We start from the raw sequence: 16,902 nt of genomic DNA, 5'->3' as shown, positions 1-16,902 counted from the left end.
AGGGGGTGGAAGCAGGGAACGGTGCTCAGAGGGGGAACCAAGGGACAGTGCTCAGAGGTTGAACCAAGGGATGGTGCTCAGAGGTGGAACCAGGGGACGGTCTTTGGAGGTAGAACCAAGGGACAGTGCTTGGAGGTGGGACCAAGGGATGGAGCTTGGAGGTGGGTAGGGGGTGAAAACCAAGGGATGGAGCTTGGAGGTGGGTAGGGGGTGGAACCAAGGGATGAAGCTTGGAGTTGGGTAGGGGGTGAAAACCAAGGGATGGAGCTTGGAGGTGGGTAGGGGGTGAAAATCAAGGGACGGAGCTCGGAGTTGGGTAGCAGGTAAACCAAGGGATCGTCCTCGAAGGTGGGTAGGAGGTGGAACCAAGGGACGGTGCTTGGAGGTGGGTAGGGGGTGGAACCAAGGGATGAAGCTTGGAGGTGGGTAGGGGGTGAAAACCAAGGGACGGAGCTCGGAGTTGGGTAGCAGGTAAACCAAGGGATCGTCCTCGAAGGTGGGTAGGAGGTGGAACCAAGGGACGGAGCTCGGAGGTGGAAACAAGGGGTCACTCATAAAAGTGTAGTACCTGCACCTATTCTCTGAGAAAAAAAACCCACTAAATACTATATATATACTGTATATACACACACCAAAATCACATAAAAGTTACCGGTACTTTACATGATACTCATAAAAACAAAAGAAAAGGATAGGTACAAGAGAAAGAGGGAGAAAAATGGATTGGAAGGTCCAGGGAAAGGAAAATCAGTTACACATATCACCCCACCACCCCAACATTCCACAAGGAGGTATAAAAAGGGACATAAGGTAATGACTCAATTTTGATTTTAAAACGCTTAGGAGGACCGCCTTTTAAGTGGTGGGGTTAACGCGTTTCGTCCTGGAAGACGACTTGAGAAAACAGACCTCTTGCAAGAGTTTACACCACAAAATGTACTCAGCCAATGAGAGGGAATGACTCCATTTTTATTTTTCTCCTGCTATCAATGGCCAACACGGTACAACACTTCATCCATGTCTTTGGTGATCTCTGATCTCCTTATGAAGTGTTTCTTACATGATGAAGATCAGCCATGGAGTATATCTGAGGTGTATATCAGGGTGTGCTTCTTCCCCGCATGTCCAGCAACATTCATATACAAGACATTTCCCGCACTCACTAATAGAGAAGAAGAGAAAGTGGATCTATCTCCGTGTGAGATCTCTGATGTATGTTAAGACCGGACTTAGTTTGAAACATTTCCCACACTCAGGACGGAATACGGCTTCTCTTGCATGTGCAATCTCTTATGTGTGTAAAGATTAAATATCGATGAAAAACGATTTCCTCACTCAGGACAGGAAAGTGGCTTCTCTCCCGTGTGAGATCTCTGATGTCTAGAAAGATGTGGCTTTCTTGAAAAACATTTCCCGCACTCAGGACAGGAATACGGCTTCTCCCCCGTGTGCAATTTCTGATGTGTGGTAAGATTGGACTTCTGTGAAAAACATTTCCCGCACTCAGGACAGGAATACGGCTTCTCCCCCATGTGAGATCTCTGATGTATGTAAAGATTGCACTTCTCTGAAAAACATTTCCCGCACTCAGGACAGGAATACGGCTTCTCCCCTGTGTGAGATCTCTGATGTCTCTTAAGACTGGACTTCAATGAAAATTGTTTCCCGCACTCAGGACAGGAATGTCGCTTCTCCCCCGTGTGCAATCTCTTATGTGTGGAAAGAGAGGACTTCTGTGTAAAATATTTCCCGCACTCAGGACAGGAATACGGCTTTTCACCCGTGTGAGATCTCTGATGTGTGATAAGAGTGGACTTCTGTGAAAAACTTTTCCCGCACTCATAACAGAAATACGGCTTCAAGCTCATGTGTGTTATCTCATGTTTGGAAAGACTAGCCTTCTGCGAATAACATTTCCCGCACTCAGGACAGGAATACGACTTCTCCGGCATGTGAGACCTCCGATGTGTGACAAATTGTGATTTTTTTACAAAACTTTGCCCGCACTTAGTACAGAAATACGGCTTCTCTCCCGTGTGTGACCTCCGATGTATCACAAGTGCAGAATTTTTTACAAAACATTTTCCACACTCAGTACAGGAATATGGCTTTTCTCCAGTATGCAATCTCAGATGTATGTAAAAATTGAACTTATTTGTAAAACATTTCCCGCACTCAGTGCAGGCATACGGCTTCTCCCCCGCGTGGGATCTCTGATGTGAGACAAGTACTGATTTAAGAACAAAACTTTTCCCGCACTCAGTACAGGAATACGGCTTCTCACCTGTGTGCGATCTCTGATGTATGTTAAGATAGGACTTCTTTGAAAAACATTTCCCACACTCAGGACAGGAATATGGCTTCTCACCTGTGTGCAATCTCATATGTGCGTTAAAATAGGACTTATGTGAAAAACATTTCCCGCAATCAGGACAGGAATACGGCTTCTCCCCCGTGTGACATCTCAGATGTTTTACAAATTCAGATTTTTTTACAAAAAATTTCCCGCACTCAGAACAGGAAAACACATTCTCACCTGTGTGAGATCTTGTATGCACATTAAGATGTGATCTAAAAGGGAAACACTTCCCGCACTCAGTACAGGAAAACCTCTTATCTGTTGGAAAGACAACACCATCCCGCACAGTCTGAGGTTCCTCAGGATAAGAGGAATACGATGGCCCGGCACCGTCCCACACAGTCTGAGGTTCCTCAGGATAAGAGGAATACGATGCTCCGGCACCGTCCCGCACAGTCTGAGGTTCCTCAGGATAATAGGAATACGATGGTCCGGCACCGTCCCGCACAGTCTGAGGTTCCTCAGGATAAGAGGAATACGATGGTCCGGCACCGTCCCGCACAGTCTGAGGTTCCTCAGGATAAGAGGAATACGATGGTCCGGCACCGTCCCGCACAGTCTGAGGTTCCTCAGGATAAGAGGAATACGATGGTCCGGCACCGTCCCGCACAGTCTGAGGTTCCTCAGGATAAGAGGAATACGATGGCCCGGCACCGTCCCGCACAGTCTGAGGTTCCTCAGGATAAGAGGAATACGATGGTCCGGCACCGTCCCACACAGTCTGAGGTTCCTCAGGATAAGAGGAATACGATGGTCCGGCACCGTCCCGCACAGTCTGAGGTTCCTCAGGATAAGAGGAATACGATGGTGCGGCACCGTCCCGCACAGTCTGAGGTTCCTCAGGACAAGAGGAATACGATGGTCCGGCACCGTCCAGCACAGTCTGAGGTTCCTCAGGATAAGAGGAATACGATGGTCCGGCACTGTCCAGCACAGTCTGAGGTTCCTCAGGATAAGAGGAATACGATGGTCTGGCACCGTCCCGCACAGTCTGAGGTTCCTCAGGATAGGAGGAATACGATGGTCCATCTACACTGTGTGGTGCCGGATGGACATTTGAGGTAGTCGGGTTTTCTCCTGGACTATACTGTGTGATGTCCTCATCTTCTACTTTACAGTCTGGAGACAAAGTGAGACAATCCTCTGAGGTTTTCCTCATCTCCCGTCCATCTACTAAAATAGAAATACAAAGATTATTACTAGACATGAGCTGATTGGTTCCCCTAAACCAGGACTCCGCCCACATCAGGCAGCTTTGTCTCTGAGGATCTTACAATTCCCCCCTCAAGGTAACTAGTAAATGGCTCCTCTGATCTCCTACCAGATCATTTCTTTATTCATGAATCTTAGTCAGAGAGTGAGGAAACAACGAGAACTGTCTTTTATAGGAGTGACAGTGATGAGGGGATTATAGGACGAGGGTCCCAACCCCCTCTATCACTCATTGCCATCTTCCCAACACAAGAAGTCCTGCACTTCCTTATTTAGTCATGAATAACAGCGGGGCTGAGCCCCACCAGAGGTCAGAGAGTGAGGATGGGGGGAGAACCACCAAGATGAAGACTGGACTGATCCTGAAGATCACCATCATTGGGTTACTGACTCCTCCCTCATTATCACTTTCTGTTTAAAGCAGAGCTCCACCCTAAAGTGGAACTTCTGCTCATCAGATTCCCCCCCCCCCCCCTCCGGTCCAATTGGCACATTTCAGGGGGAAGGGGGTGCAGATACCTGTATAATACAGGAATTTGCACCCACTTCCGGCGAGATGAGCGATTGCTCGTCTTCTGCTGCCGACATTGCGGGCACCCTGGACAGGTAAGTGTCCATTTATTAAAAGTCAGCAGCTGCAGAATTTGTAGCTGCTGGCTTTTAATAAAAAAATTTAAGTCGGAGCTCCGCTTTAGAGTTCCAGAGAAGGAAGATTATCCGAGAGAAATACAGGAATACAGGACGGGAAACACAGCTCAGGAAAGTGACCAGGGGATTACAGGCTGATATCACCCAGTCCCCGCCCTACTCTGGACCAATCAGTGAGCAGTATGGGTGGAGGAATGGATTTAGTGTTAATGACCCACCTGTGCTGATCTCTGTAGGAGTGTCCTCCTCTATAAATGTCCCCGTTATGCCATCCTCCTCCATAGACTGCTGATCATCCCTCACATACGTCTCTTCTTCTTCTGATTTCACCTCAAATTCTATATCGATTGGATCTCCACTCTAAATCAAGAGAATGAGAGAGAATATCATCTGTAAGATATAAGCTTTATTATTGTGGCATCATAAAAATAAAAATTCTCTCCACTAGTCCATGTTCTAGATCCACCAACCTTTAAATAAGGAGGGATGGTGTGACCTTCCTGTGTGGAATCCCGGGAAAACAGAGGACGGGGACATCTCTCTGGGGGGTTCCTGGTATTAGGTGGCTCCATCATATCCTTGTGTCCTTCTGAAAACTCCTCCATCACTCCATACTCCTCATCCTCCTCTTTATACTCTTCTTTAACAACAATATTATCATCCCCGAGGTTTCCACTCTGAACATATAATAAAACATTCATTATAATAAACAAGTTAGTGTATAAATCATAACTACCAATAATTGTTCCTCATCTACCTGATGATGGTGAGGGATGGTGTGACCTTCCTGTGTGGAATCCCGGGAATACAGAGGACGGGGACATCTCTCTGGTGGGTTTCTGTAGCTGGATGACTCCACCATGGTGTCCTGGTACCGATCTTTGTGTTCTTCCTCCATCACCCCATCCTCATCATCCTCCTCTTTTATCTCTTCTTTAACCTCAACTTTAGAATCTCTTAGGTTTCCACTCTGAATATAGAATAAAAATGACATCAATGGTAACAATGCAGATAATGTACAGATCCTAACGATACTATCAGTGATTGTTCCTCATCTACCTGATGATGGTGGGGGATGGTGTGACCTTCCTGTGTGGAATCCCGGGAATACAGAGGACGGGGACATCTCTCTGGTGGGTTCCCATTACTGGATCCATCTGTAGGAAACACACACACTGACTGAATACATTGTTTCTATGTGTTTATCAGATGATGGGGGATCTAGGTGGAGCCTCCGTACTGCTCTCTCCTTTACAATAAAGTCTCCTCTTACCCGGTGATGTGAGGGGCGGCTGATTCTCCATCATGACGTCCTTCCCGGCACCGCTCACCACTCCTGTCAGCAGCTCGATGATCTCTCTGGTGACTTCTAGAATCTTCTTTTTATTTCTCTATTCTATCAGGGAGGGAGGTGGAGGCAATGTGATCGTCATATGATCTCCAGACGTCACAGGAGGAAAACTCTAAATTTAAACACAAATAATAAAATCAAATGACATTCCCAGAATCGTTTGTCAGGAGTGTGTTGCGCTCCTGCTCCTCATTCCAGCATCCTGGTTTTGGCTGTGGTGCATTCTTTCTGTCTATCTGTCCACCTGTAAGGTGATTGATGTGGTTAGTCTCTGGGTGGAGACCAAACCTGATTTAAAGCCAATGTAAAAAGTGAAACTCCTGCGCTGTCTGTGAATAGCAAACGGGGGGGGGGGGGGGAGTGAAGGGGCACTGCTGCAAAACCTAGGAAGGTCTACCTTGATAGACAAAAGTGATAATGAAACAAGTAAAAGATGTCCGCGCTGTGAAACACAATATTAATTAATATTAAAAATGTGTAAAGAGGGGAAGGGGCACAGGTGACAGTGAACACATGAAATATAAAGTGGTGATTACAGTATGGTAGCAATATATTGAACAATTACTCAATGGGTATTGGAGATACACATATGTTTCTAAAAAAAAAAGTCCAGGAAACGAAAGAAAGCAAAGTCTCAAAAAGTCTGGTAAATTTGATGGTTGAAAGTGAAGACAGATACTCATTGGAGGGAGACCCCGCAGCCAACTCAGATTTAAAGCCAGCTAAGCCTGCAGTCTCATGCTTGTGATATTGTGTAACATGTGCTCCAAGCTGTCTCTTTTTCTGCCCTGCTTTGCTGTTTGGATTCCCTCGTCCGTAACCTCGGATCGGATATTAACTCTCTGAACTCTGCCTGCCTTTTGACTGTGGATTTGACCCTGACTATTCTGAACCTTGAGGTGAGAAGGTGATTGGTAGAAAGGAAATGTTTTAGCCCTGTAAGTGGGGGAATGTTCTGACCCTGAAGGGGTTCATCTACATTTCCACATTATAAATGGCTGGGGGGCACATGTCTGGGGTACTTTCTATAAGTGGGTTCTTTATTTAAGTGGGCGTCCTTCGGCTCTGCAATTTAGTGATTGCACAATACGAGAATACACAGCAAACTACTTTGAAAAAACACCAAACAGACTGCAGGTGACTTTGTTTCCTCATTCAGCTCTCCTTCCTCTCTGTAACATCTGCTTACCAATCCTTCTGACAGTTGTGTCTTCTCTCCTTAATCTCTCTTTCCCTCACCCCTCTTCTCCACCCCACAGCCTGTATATATCACCCTCACTTCTGTCCTCCCCCTATTACTGCGCTCACCAACTCCTGATAATTCTAAACCCACATGCTAATAAAACCTCCAGGATGCTGAGGCCCGTCCCTTCATATAAATCACACTCCCATATTACCCCCCTCACCCTTCTGCTTCTCCTAACCTCTGGAGATTAAACCCCAAACCCTGGACCTCCATCATCAAACTGTGCCCGAATCTCCCATCACCCCATGCCCTCTGGCAGCAGCTGCAATCCACACAATTTAGTTTCTATCCCTCTTTTTCCCAAACCAGCCTCCCCTTCTCTGGCACTCTTTGGAACGCCTGCTGTGTCTGTAACAAACTCTCTTCTGTCCATCACCTCTTTATCACCAACTACTCGCTGTTACTGAAACCTGACTTCATGAATCCGACACTGCTTCTCCTGCTTCCCTCTCCCATGATGGCCTTCTCTGGACTCACTCCTCCAGACCCTGTGGATATAACAGAGGTGGAGTGGGAATCCTTCTAGCCTCACATAGCTTAGGTACTTCACCCACCTCCCTCTCTGTCACTCTCCTCAATTGAGGCGCATTGTATTCATCTATTTTCTCCAATATCTTTAGGAAATGCTGTGCTATTGGCCTCATTGACTGGTCTCACCCTTTCTTGATGACTTCTGTGCCTGGCTTCCCTTCTTTGTCTCTCCTGAAATCCTCACAATCATTCTCGATGACTTCAACATCCCTGTTAATACGAACACCTCTGCTACTTCTAAACCTCTCAGTCTAACCTCCTCTTTTGACCCTGAAGCAATGGACACATGCTTCTACTCACTCTGGTGGCAACACAATCAACCATGTATTCTCCTACCTGTGCACGCAGTGCAACCTCTCCAATAGTGTTGGGCGAGTGGTTTGGACTGAGCATAAGAACATTATACATGGGTCAAATTACAAAATAATTTTCTTTCAAAAATCTTCGTTCGAATTTCGCACCATTAGTGGGCTGCAGCAACAGCCGATTTTCATGTGGCAATAGAATTTGAGTAATCGGCATGTTGTAAATTTTTTGAAAAAGTAACGATTTTCGAATCAATGATGGGAGAATCGTGCGAGAAATGTAATCGAAAAAGAAATGAAACAAGTGAAACAAAAGAAAATTCCCGGAAAGAAAAGAAGATTCCCAGCCACGAAAATTATTTTCTGTAGCAACATGAGGTGAAATTGAAGGCTTGGTTGCTTGAATTTCGAAATCAATGGTGTCACCATCACATCACAAAACGTACAAAATGTCTGATTTTTAAAAGAAAATTCTTTCGAAATTTGACCATGTACGGCCAGCCTGATGCCGCGTACACACGATCATTTTTCAGCATGAAAAAAACATAGTTTTTCAAAAACTGGTATAACTACCGTTCATAATGGAGTAAGCACATTCATCACGCTGTAACAGACAAAAAAGCGCGAATCGTCTTTTACTAACACGGAAACAGCTAAAGCAGGACAAAGGCCAATGGAACTTCCCCTTTATGGTGCCGTCGTACGTGTTGTACGTCACCGCTCTTTGCTAGAAACGATGGTGTGTGGGCAACATCGTTTTAATGATGAAGTTGGGAAAACTTCATTTTTTAGACATGATGAAAAACAACGTTTTCTTTTCATGCTGAAAAATGATCGTGTGTACGCGGCATGAGTCTCAGAAAACCTTCAATCAATATAAATATGCCCTTCTAAATTCCAATTCCTGTATCCTCACTGCCAAGCAGACCTATTTTATTATTATTATACACGATTTATAGAGCGCCAACAGTTTACGCAGTGCTTTACAATGTATAGGGGGGACAACTCAATTACAGTACAGTTCAATACAAAAGGTACAGGAGGGCCCGGCTCGTAGAGCTTACATTCTAAAGGGAGGGGTGGTGGTACAAAAGGTAATAGCTGCAGAGAATTTGATGGGGGTGGCTCAGGGACAGTTGTTAGGTGGGTGTAGGATAGGCTTCCCTGAATAAATTCGTTTTCAGGGATCTGAAGGTGGACAGGGTAGGGGCTGATCGGACATACTGGGGCGGGGAGTTCCAGAGGATGGGAGAGGCTCTGGAGAAGTCCTGAAGGCAAGCATGGGAGGAGGTAACAAGGCAGCTAGAGAGAAGGAGGTCCTGGGAGGAGCAAAGGGGATGATTTGGGCGATATCTGTTGGTGATGTAGATGGGGGCGATGTTGTGAATGGCTTTGTATGTTGTGGTTAGCATTTTGAATTTTACACGGTGGGGGGAGGGGAAGCCAGTGAAGGGATTGGCAGAGAGGAGCAGCAGTCACGGATTGGTTAGTGAGGTGTATTAGTCTAGCAGCAGAATTCATAATAGACTGAAAGGGGGAGAAGCCTGTGTAAGGGTCGGCCATTAAGGAGAGAGTTGCAGTAGTCAAGGCGGGAAATAATCAAGGAGTGAATAAGTTGCTTTGTGGTGTCATTAGTCAGGAACAATCGAATTATGGAGATGTTGCGGAGATTAAGGCGGCAGGATTAAGCCAGTGATTGGATGGCTAAAGGAGAGGTCAGAGTCAAGGATTACACCCAGCACCCTGGCATGTGTGGAGGGACCAATGGTTGTGCTGTTGGGGGGACCAATGGGGGGGGAGGGGGCGTGAAGGAGGAAATATTACAAGCTCAGTTTTAGAAATATTACATAGTTAGTCAGGTTGAAAAAAGACACAAGTCCACCCAGTTCAACCACAAAAAATAAAAAAAACAAAATAAAAAACACAGTACAATCCCATACACCCAACTCCATACCCACAGTTGATCCAGAGGAAGGCAAAAAACCCCAGCAGAGCATGAGATCCAATTTGCTACAGCAGGGGAAAAAATTCCTTCCTGATCCCCCGAGAGGCAATCGGATTTACCCTGGATCAACTTTACCTATAAATGTTAGTACTCAGTTATATTCTGTACATTTAGGAAAGAATCCAGGCCTTTCTTAAAGCAATCTACTGAGCTGGCCAGAACCACCTCTGGAGGGAGTCTGTTCCACATTTTCACAGCTCTTACTGTGAAAAAACCTTTCCGTATTTGGAGGTGAAATCTCTTTTCCTCTAGACATCAAGAGTGCCCCCTTGTCCTCAGTGTTGACCGTAAAGTGAATAACTCAACACCAAGTACACTGTATGGACCTCTTATATATTTGTACATGTTGATCATATCCCCCCTTATTCTCCTCTTCTCAAGAGTGAATAGATTTAGTTCTTCTAATCTTTCCTCATAGCTGAGCTCCTCCATGCCTCTTATCAGTTTGGTTTCCCTTCTCTGCACTTTCTCCAGTTCTCCGATATCCTTTTTGAGAACTGGTGCCCAAAACTGAACTGCACATTCCAGATGAGGTCTTACTAATGATTTGTACTTAATATTGAGTTTGAGGAAGCGGTGTGACATCCATACTGATATGTCATTCAGTAAGTTTGATATCCGTGAGGAGATGGAGGGGGTGAGTTGAGGAGTGGAGAGATAGATCTGGGTGTCGTCGGCATAGAGGTGGTATTGGAAGCCATGGGAGGTTATCAACTGACCCAGGGAAGAGGTATAGAGTGAGAATAGGAGAGGCCCAAGGATGGAGCCTTGGGGTATCCCAACAGAAAGAGGAAGAGGAGCGGAGGAGATGGAGTTGTAAGTGACACTAAAAGCGCGCTGAGATAGGTAGGAGGAGAACCAGGATAAAGCAGAATCACAGAGGCCAAGGAGTGTAATTTGCTGAGGAGGAGCAGGTGGTCAATTGTGTCAAAGGCAGCAGAGAGGTCTAATGCCGCGTACACACGGTCGTTTTTTGGCATGAAAAAAAAAGACGTTTTTAAAAACGTCATTTAAAATCATCGTTTGTGGGCTTCACATCGCTTTTCGGCTTTTGAAAAACGAAAAAAAAAAAAAAAATTCGAACATGCTGCATTTTTTAACGTCGTCCCTGATATCTCTGTCAAGATCGATGACTATCTACCCGTCCCCGCATGCCAAGGTGTAATTCTGGACTCTGAGCTTTCCTTTCGGGACCCACATCCAATTACAGTCCAAAGCTTGCCGCCTCAACCTCCACAACATCTCCAAACTACGCCCCTTCCTAACCAATGACACCACAAAGCTACTGATTCACTCCCTGGTTATCTCTCGCCTCGACTACTGCAACTCCCTCCTCACTGGATTACCTTCATATAGGCTCCTCCCCCTTCAGTCCCTCATGAATGCTGCCGCCAGAATCATCCCCCTTCCCAACTGTTTACTGTCAGCTACTCCTCTCTGCCAGTTGCTCCATTGGTTTCCATTCAGTGCCCTCCATCTCTCTCTGCCACTCCTCCCATTGGCTTCTGCTCTCCCAATGCATTCAATTCAAAATATTAACAATTTACGAAGGCATCCACAACTCATCTCCTTCCAAGCTCATCTCCAGGACGTTCCCCAGCCTCTCCCACCCTCTGGAGCTCCCTGCCCCAATTTGTTTGACTATCTTCTACTCTGTCCACTTTTAGACGATCCCTGAAAACCCTTCTCTTCAGAGAAGCCTATCCCGTCACCACCTAACAACTGTTCTTTTATTTTCTCCGTCAGCCCTTCCCCCACAGTTATTACCTTTTGCATCATTCAACCCTCTCTTTAAAGCGGGGGTTCACCTGCAATTTTTTTTTTAAAAGCCAGCAGCTATAAATACAGCAGCTGCTGACTTTTAAAAATTAACACTTACCTGTCCAGCGCGTCCGCCGAAGCCGAGCGGTAGCTCGGCTCTCGGCTTCCCCCGCTGCCATTCTCTGTAAGTGAATCGGGCAGTGAAGCGATGCGGCTTCACTGCCCGGTTCCCTAATGCGCATGCCCGAGTGGCGCTGTGCAGTTCCAATGGTTCCCGTTGTGTTATGGGAGCCGAGTGTTTCCCAGAACACAACGGGGGGGGGGGGGCGCAGTGACGCGGAGGGGCCGGACTCAATACACAGTGGTGCAAATACCCGTTTTATACAGGTATTTGCACCCCTCCCCCCTGAAAGGTGTCAAATGTGACACCGGAGGGTGAACCGCCGCTTTAATGAGCAGGGCCCTCTGATTTCTCCTGTGTTGATTTGTATTGTAACTGCACTGTCTGCCCTCAGAGTGTAAACTGACATATAAATCCTATATAATAATATATGTGTGTATCATCATCTGCTGGAAATAAAAGACGTCGGAGTGACTATGGAGGAAGAGGACGGACATGACGGGGGGTTACTGGGTGTAAATAGAAAATAAGATCTTATTACCTCCTCTGCTCCCACTTTCAGCTTTGTCTCCTCTCTACTTCCTCCCGACTCACCTCTCACCCGGAGCTTCCTGCCTGTACCTGACATCACTTCCTGTCTTCCATAGAGACTTCCTGTCTGGGTAGACGTGAGAAGATCATCACCTTGTGGAGCTCAGAGGAACTGCAGCCCCGAGAATGATCTCATAGTGTGAACACGGCCTTGTGCTGTGTGTGTAAGTATTGTATATCCTTATAGATGTGTAGCGCTCCCCCCGCAGGAGCCACTGATGATAACTGGTTCTTTCTCATACAGTACAGAGGCCCCCAGTCACCCAAGCAACAGTCCATTCACTCCGGCTTCAATAAACAGTCTCAGGTAGGGTGACCACGTGTCCCGGAATGAAACTGACACAGCCACCCCAGGGCCAAACTAATGCCCCCAAAAAAGGCCGCCACATCCCCGCTTTACTCACTGACAGTACTTGTCCTAATTGGGAATGCCTGGAGGAGCACAGTCCCCGCCACCTGCTTGTGATTGGAGAAATCATAAATCCCGCCTCTTGTGTCCAATCACTGTGCTGTGATTCGTTATAGCACAAGCTGATTTTTGGGAAGGGAGGGTGTCCCTGAATGGTAGTTTAGAAATGTGGTCACCCTAGTCTCAGGGTTTGTCTTTTTGTAAAGAATTGCTTGTAAAACTTGGGGTCATGGATTACCCTGGGCTGTATATGATATACTCCTGACCACTACACTCTATACACAGGACTGTATATGATCTACTCCTGACCACTGCACTCTGGGCTGTATATGATATACTCCTGACCACTGCACTCTATACACAGGGCTGTATATGATCTACTCCTGACCACTACACTCTATACACAGGGCTGTATATGATCTACTCCTGACCACTGCACTCTGGGCTGTATATGATATACTCCTGACCACTACACTCTATACACAGGACTGTATATGATATACTCCTGACCACTGCACTCTGGGCTGTATATGATATACTCCTGACCACTGCACTCTGTACCCTGGGCTGTATATGATATACTCCTGACCACTGCACTCTATACCCTGGACTGTATATGATATACTCCTGACCACTGCACTCTGTACCCTGGGCTGTATATGATATATTCCTGACTACTGCACTCTATACTCATTATTCACAGTGAACTCTAAACGGATGACCTGTAAAGGCCTTTAAAGCGTCTCCTATGAGAAATGTTTGGATTTGGATGTTTGTCGGCATTGCACCGACACACACACATAATTTGTTTTGGCTGAATACATTTTTATTATCATTTTAAAAACACATTAAAAAAAGGATATAATCCCAACATTACAATGTCTAGAATACGAATAAAACACCTTGTTCATCCTTCCCATAGCGAACTGTATATATATATATTCCATAGATGAACAAAGCAAAACACAAACAGTAAAAACAGACATCAATATAACTGGGTAAAGGATGCTGTGCCCAACGCGTTTCGCTGACTATGCTTCTTCAGGGGAGCTGAAGAATCTGATGCAGGCTGCTGGGGGCTTTATGTCACTGGGTGGCTCTATTGCTGCTGGTGGGGTCAATTGTAGATGGGAGAGATTTACTCTGTTGAGGGAGGGGTCTATTGTTGCTGGCTGCTGTAGAGTCTATTGATGATGGATAATGGCAGATCTATTGTTGCTGGGGTGGCTCTATTGTTGCTGGGGGTATTTTCTTATGGGGGATAAATTGTTGCTGAGGAGGATCTATTATTGCTTGGAGGGATCCATTGTTGCCCTGGAGATCTATAGCTGCTGATGGGATCTTTTATTGCTAGGGGAATGTACAGTTACTGTGAGGAATCTTTTGCTGGGGAGATCAGGAGACTGCTGGGGAGATCTATTGTTGCTGGGGAGACCCATTGCTGATGAAGGGGGGAACTATTGTTTCTATGGGGTCAATTGTTGATGGGAGAGCTTTACTGTCGAGTGAGGGGTCTATTGTTGCTGGCTGTTGTAGTCTATTGATGATGGATACTGGCAGATCTATTACTGCTGAGGGTATTTTTATGTGGGGGAATATATTATTTCTTGGGATCTATTGTTGCTTGGAGGGATCCATTGTTGCTGCAGAGAGCTATTGCTGGTGATGGGATATATTGTAGCTGCGAGGGATATATTGCTGGGGAGACATATTGCTGCTGGAGGAGGGAACTATTGTTTCTATGGGGTCAATTGTTGATGGGAGAGCTTTACTGTTGAGGGAGGGGTCTATTGTTGCTGGCTGTTGTAGAGTCTATTGATACTGGCAGATCTATTGTTGCTGGGGGTATTTTGTGAGGGTATCTATTGTTGCTTGGCCAGATCTATTCTTGCAGGGGAGATCTATAGTCACTGTGAGGGATCTATTGTTGCTGGGGAGAGCAGGAGATTGCTGGTGAGAGCCATTGTTGCTGGCTGCAGGGGACCTATTTTACTGCTTTTCATTAGCAAATTCCATACCAGATGCTTAGCACCCAAAAAATTATACTTTTTTGTATTCTCTACGTAAAGGGTGGAACCAAGGGACAGAACTCAGAGGTGGGTAGGAGGTGGAACCAAGGGACGGCGCTCAGAGGTGGTTAGGAGGTGGAACCAAGGGACAGTGCTCAGAGGTGGGTAGGAGGTGGAACCAAGGGGCGGTCTTTGGAGGGGGGTAGGGAAAGGAGGCAGGGGACGGTGTTCGAAGGTAAACCCAAGGGGGTGGGTGTGAGGTGAAACCAAGGGACGGTGCTCAGAGGTGGTTAGGAGGAAGAACCAAGGGACAGTGCTCGAAGGTGGGTAGGAGGGGAACCAAGGGACGGTCTTTGGAGGTGGGTAAGGGGTGGAACCAAGGGACGGTGCTCGGTGTGAGGTGGAACCAAGGGACGGTGCTCGAAGGTGGAACCAAGGGACGGTTTTCAGAGGTGGATAGGAGGTTGAACCAAGGGCCAGCGCTCAGAGGTGAAACCAAGGGATGGTGTTCGGAGGTGGAACCAAGGGACGGTGCTCGAAGGTGGGTAGGAGGTGGAACCAAGGAATGTACTCAGAGGTGGGTAGGAGACACAACCAAGGGACGGTGCTCAAAGGTGGGTAGGAGGTGGAACCAAGGGACGGTGCTCGAAGGTGCTTAGGAGGCGCAACCAAGGGACGGTGCTCAGAGGTGGGTAGAGGCGGAGACAAGGTGTAACTCGGAAAAGAAGCATATACATATATACACACACACCAAAATCACAAAAAAGTTACTTTACATGATACTCATAAAAACAAAGCAAAGGACAGATGGAAGAGGAGCAGGCAGAGAAATGATGTGGAAGGTCCAGGGAAAGGAAAATCAGTTAAACGTATCACCCCACCACCCCAACATTCCACAAGAAGGTATAAAAGGAAGGGTAGGCTCACCCAGCGGTCACGCTTCATAGTAAACCAGAATGGACCAAAGACAGGCATGGGTTGTCTACATGTGGCCGAACACCACAGAGTTTCCATAAGAGGAGAAAAAAGCAAAGAGAGAGAGCGACCCGCATATAGAAAAATCCCACCTTGGTTACCTATAATTTAAAGGCCAAATGCCCCAAAAAAAAAAAATCCTGGCAGACTACGTGTGGGTTAACCCTGCCTCCTCTCCAATGCTATAGGACCCCCCTACCCATAAATTTGAGCTTCCTGCTATGTACTGTGTTCCTTTTTTGTCCTCCTCCAATGGACCCTACATCATCTGGTGTCTGTCTGATGTCCATATAGGATGTGTCTACCTGCTTCTGATACTGTTCCTTGCGGTGAGGACCCGGGGCCCAGCTATGAGCGGGCGAGTGGCCGCAGCAATGTTCCTCATCTAGGTCCAGATGCGACACACCATCTGGGACCCATAATCAGAGGGGACATGCACATTCCCCCTCCAAGCATAGGAGATGTTCCCATTCCTCCTCTAGTCACCGCTACCACCACCGCGATAGTCGCTCTGACCGCAGAGCCTGTTGGGGATGTAAGACCAGAATCCCGAAGGGCAAATCACTATGCGACCCATGTTATGCCCAAACGGTCGGTGAGAAAGAGACGGAAAAACAAAACTTCGAGTGTCTAGTTAAATGTGTAGTGCAACAGTCTATAAAGGAACTAGACACCTCCCACACAAGGAGCCAGTCCACCACCTTGTCTGGCTCCCTGGCTGACTAGGCCCAGGAGGATCCCGGGCAATTCCAGCCTCATGATGCCTCCCATGATTCTTGCATAGAGAGAGGGAGGGAGAAGAGTTTACGTTGGGCTTCGACTATGCCTTAGTCTCTCCACCAATCAAGGCGGTCAAGGACCCTAAAATTGGAAGATACTCCCCCCCCCCCCCCCAGAAAAATGGATCAAGCTTTTCAAACAATTGGGAAAAGAACGTTCCAACTTTCCACCTCCCTCTGAATTTAAGGACGTTTTTTGAGGAAGAATGGAGCAAGGGGGATAAGAAGGTTTCTATGCGAAACAAAACCTCAAGACTCTATGGCCCCATACACACGACCAAACATGTCTGCTGAAACTGGTCCGCGGGCCAGTTTCAGCAGACATGTTCGGTCGTGTGTAGGCCCGAGCGTGCAGGATTCCAGCAAACATTTAACCGCCAGGCCTTTTCCCAGCGGGCATATATTCTTGGACTTGTTTTAAAACAGTCCGCTGGAATCCTGCCCGCTCGGACATGTTCGGTCGTCTGTACAGACCTACCGTACATGTCCGAGCGCCCGCCAACCCTCGCATGCGTCGAATGACTTTGACGCATGCGTGGAAGCATTTAACTGGCAGGCCCGCCCACGTCGCCGCGTCATGGACGGGCGGACACGCCCCGC

At 46.9% G+C, this 16,902-nt stretch overlaps 1 protein-coding gene across 1 annotated transcript; it reads right to left on the bottom strand.

The window, feature by feature from the left end:
* Window positions 1-1,095: 1,095 nt before the first annotated feature.
* LOC120910643 (gastrula zinc finger protein XlCGF26.1-like) lies at window positions 1,096-15,908 on the bottom strand. The gene is made up of 2 exons (XM_040322396.1): window positions 15,829-15,908; window positions 1,096-2,649 (listed from the first exon to the last, which is right to left on the bottom strand). Exons 1-2 carry the CDS (start codon window positions 15,906-15,908, stop codon window positions 1,332-1,334), a joined length of 1,398 nt encoding a protein of 465 aa, XP_040178330.1. The 3' UTR covers window positions 1,096-1,331.
* Window positions 15,909-16,902: the final 994 nt, after the last annotated feature.

Source organism: Rana temporaria, chromosome 8 (genome assembly GCF_905171775.1).
Source record: "Rana temporaria chromosome 8, aRanTem1.1, whole genome shotgun sequence".
Classification (NCBI taxonomy): domain Eukaryota; kingdom Metazoa; phylum Chordata; class Amphibia; order Anura; family Ranidae; genus Rana; species Rana temporaria.
This window is presented reverse-complemented; position numbering and strand designations above follow the sequence as displayed.

Bases quoted from the DNA above. Each gene is read 5' to 3' on its own strand.
- LOC120910643 (XM_040322396.1), bottom strand. From the start codon at position 15,908: ATGAGGAACATTGCTGCGGCCACTCGCCCGCTCATAGCTGGGCCCCGG. The intron at 2,650-15,828 runs GTAGACACATCC...TGAGGAACCTCA, and splicing joins AGGAACAGTATCAGAAGCAG to GACTGTGCGGGATGGTGTTG.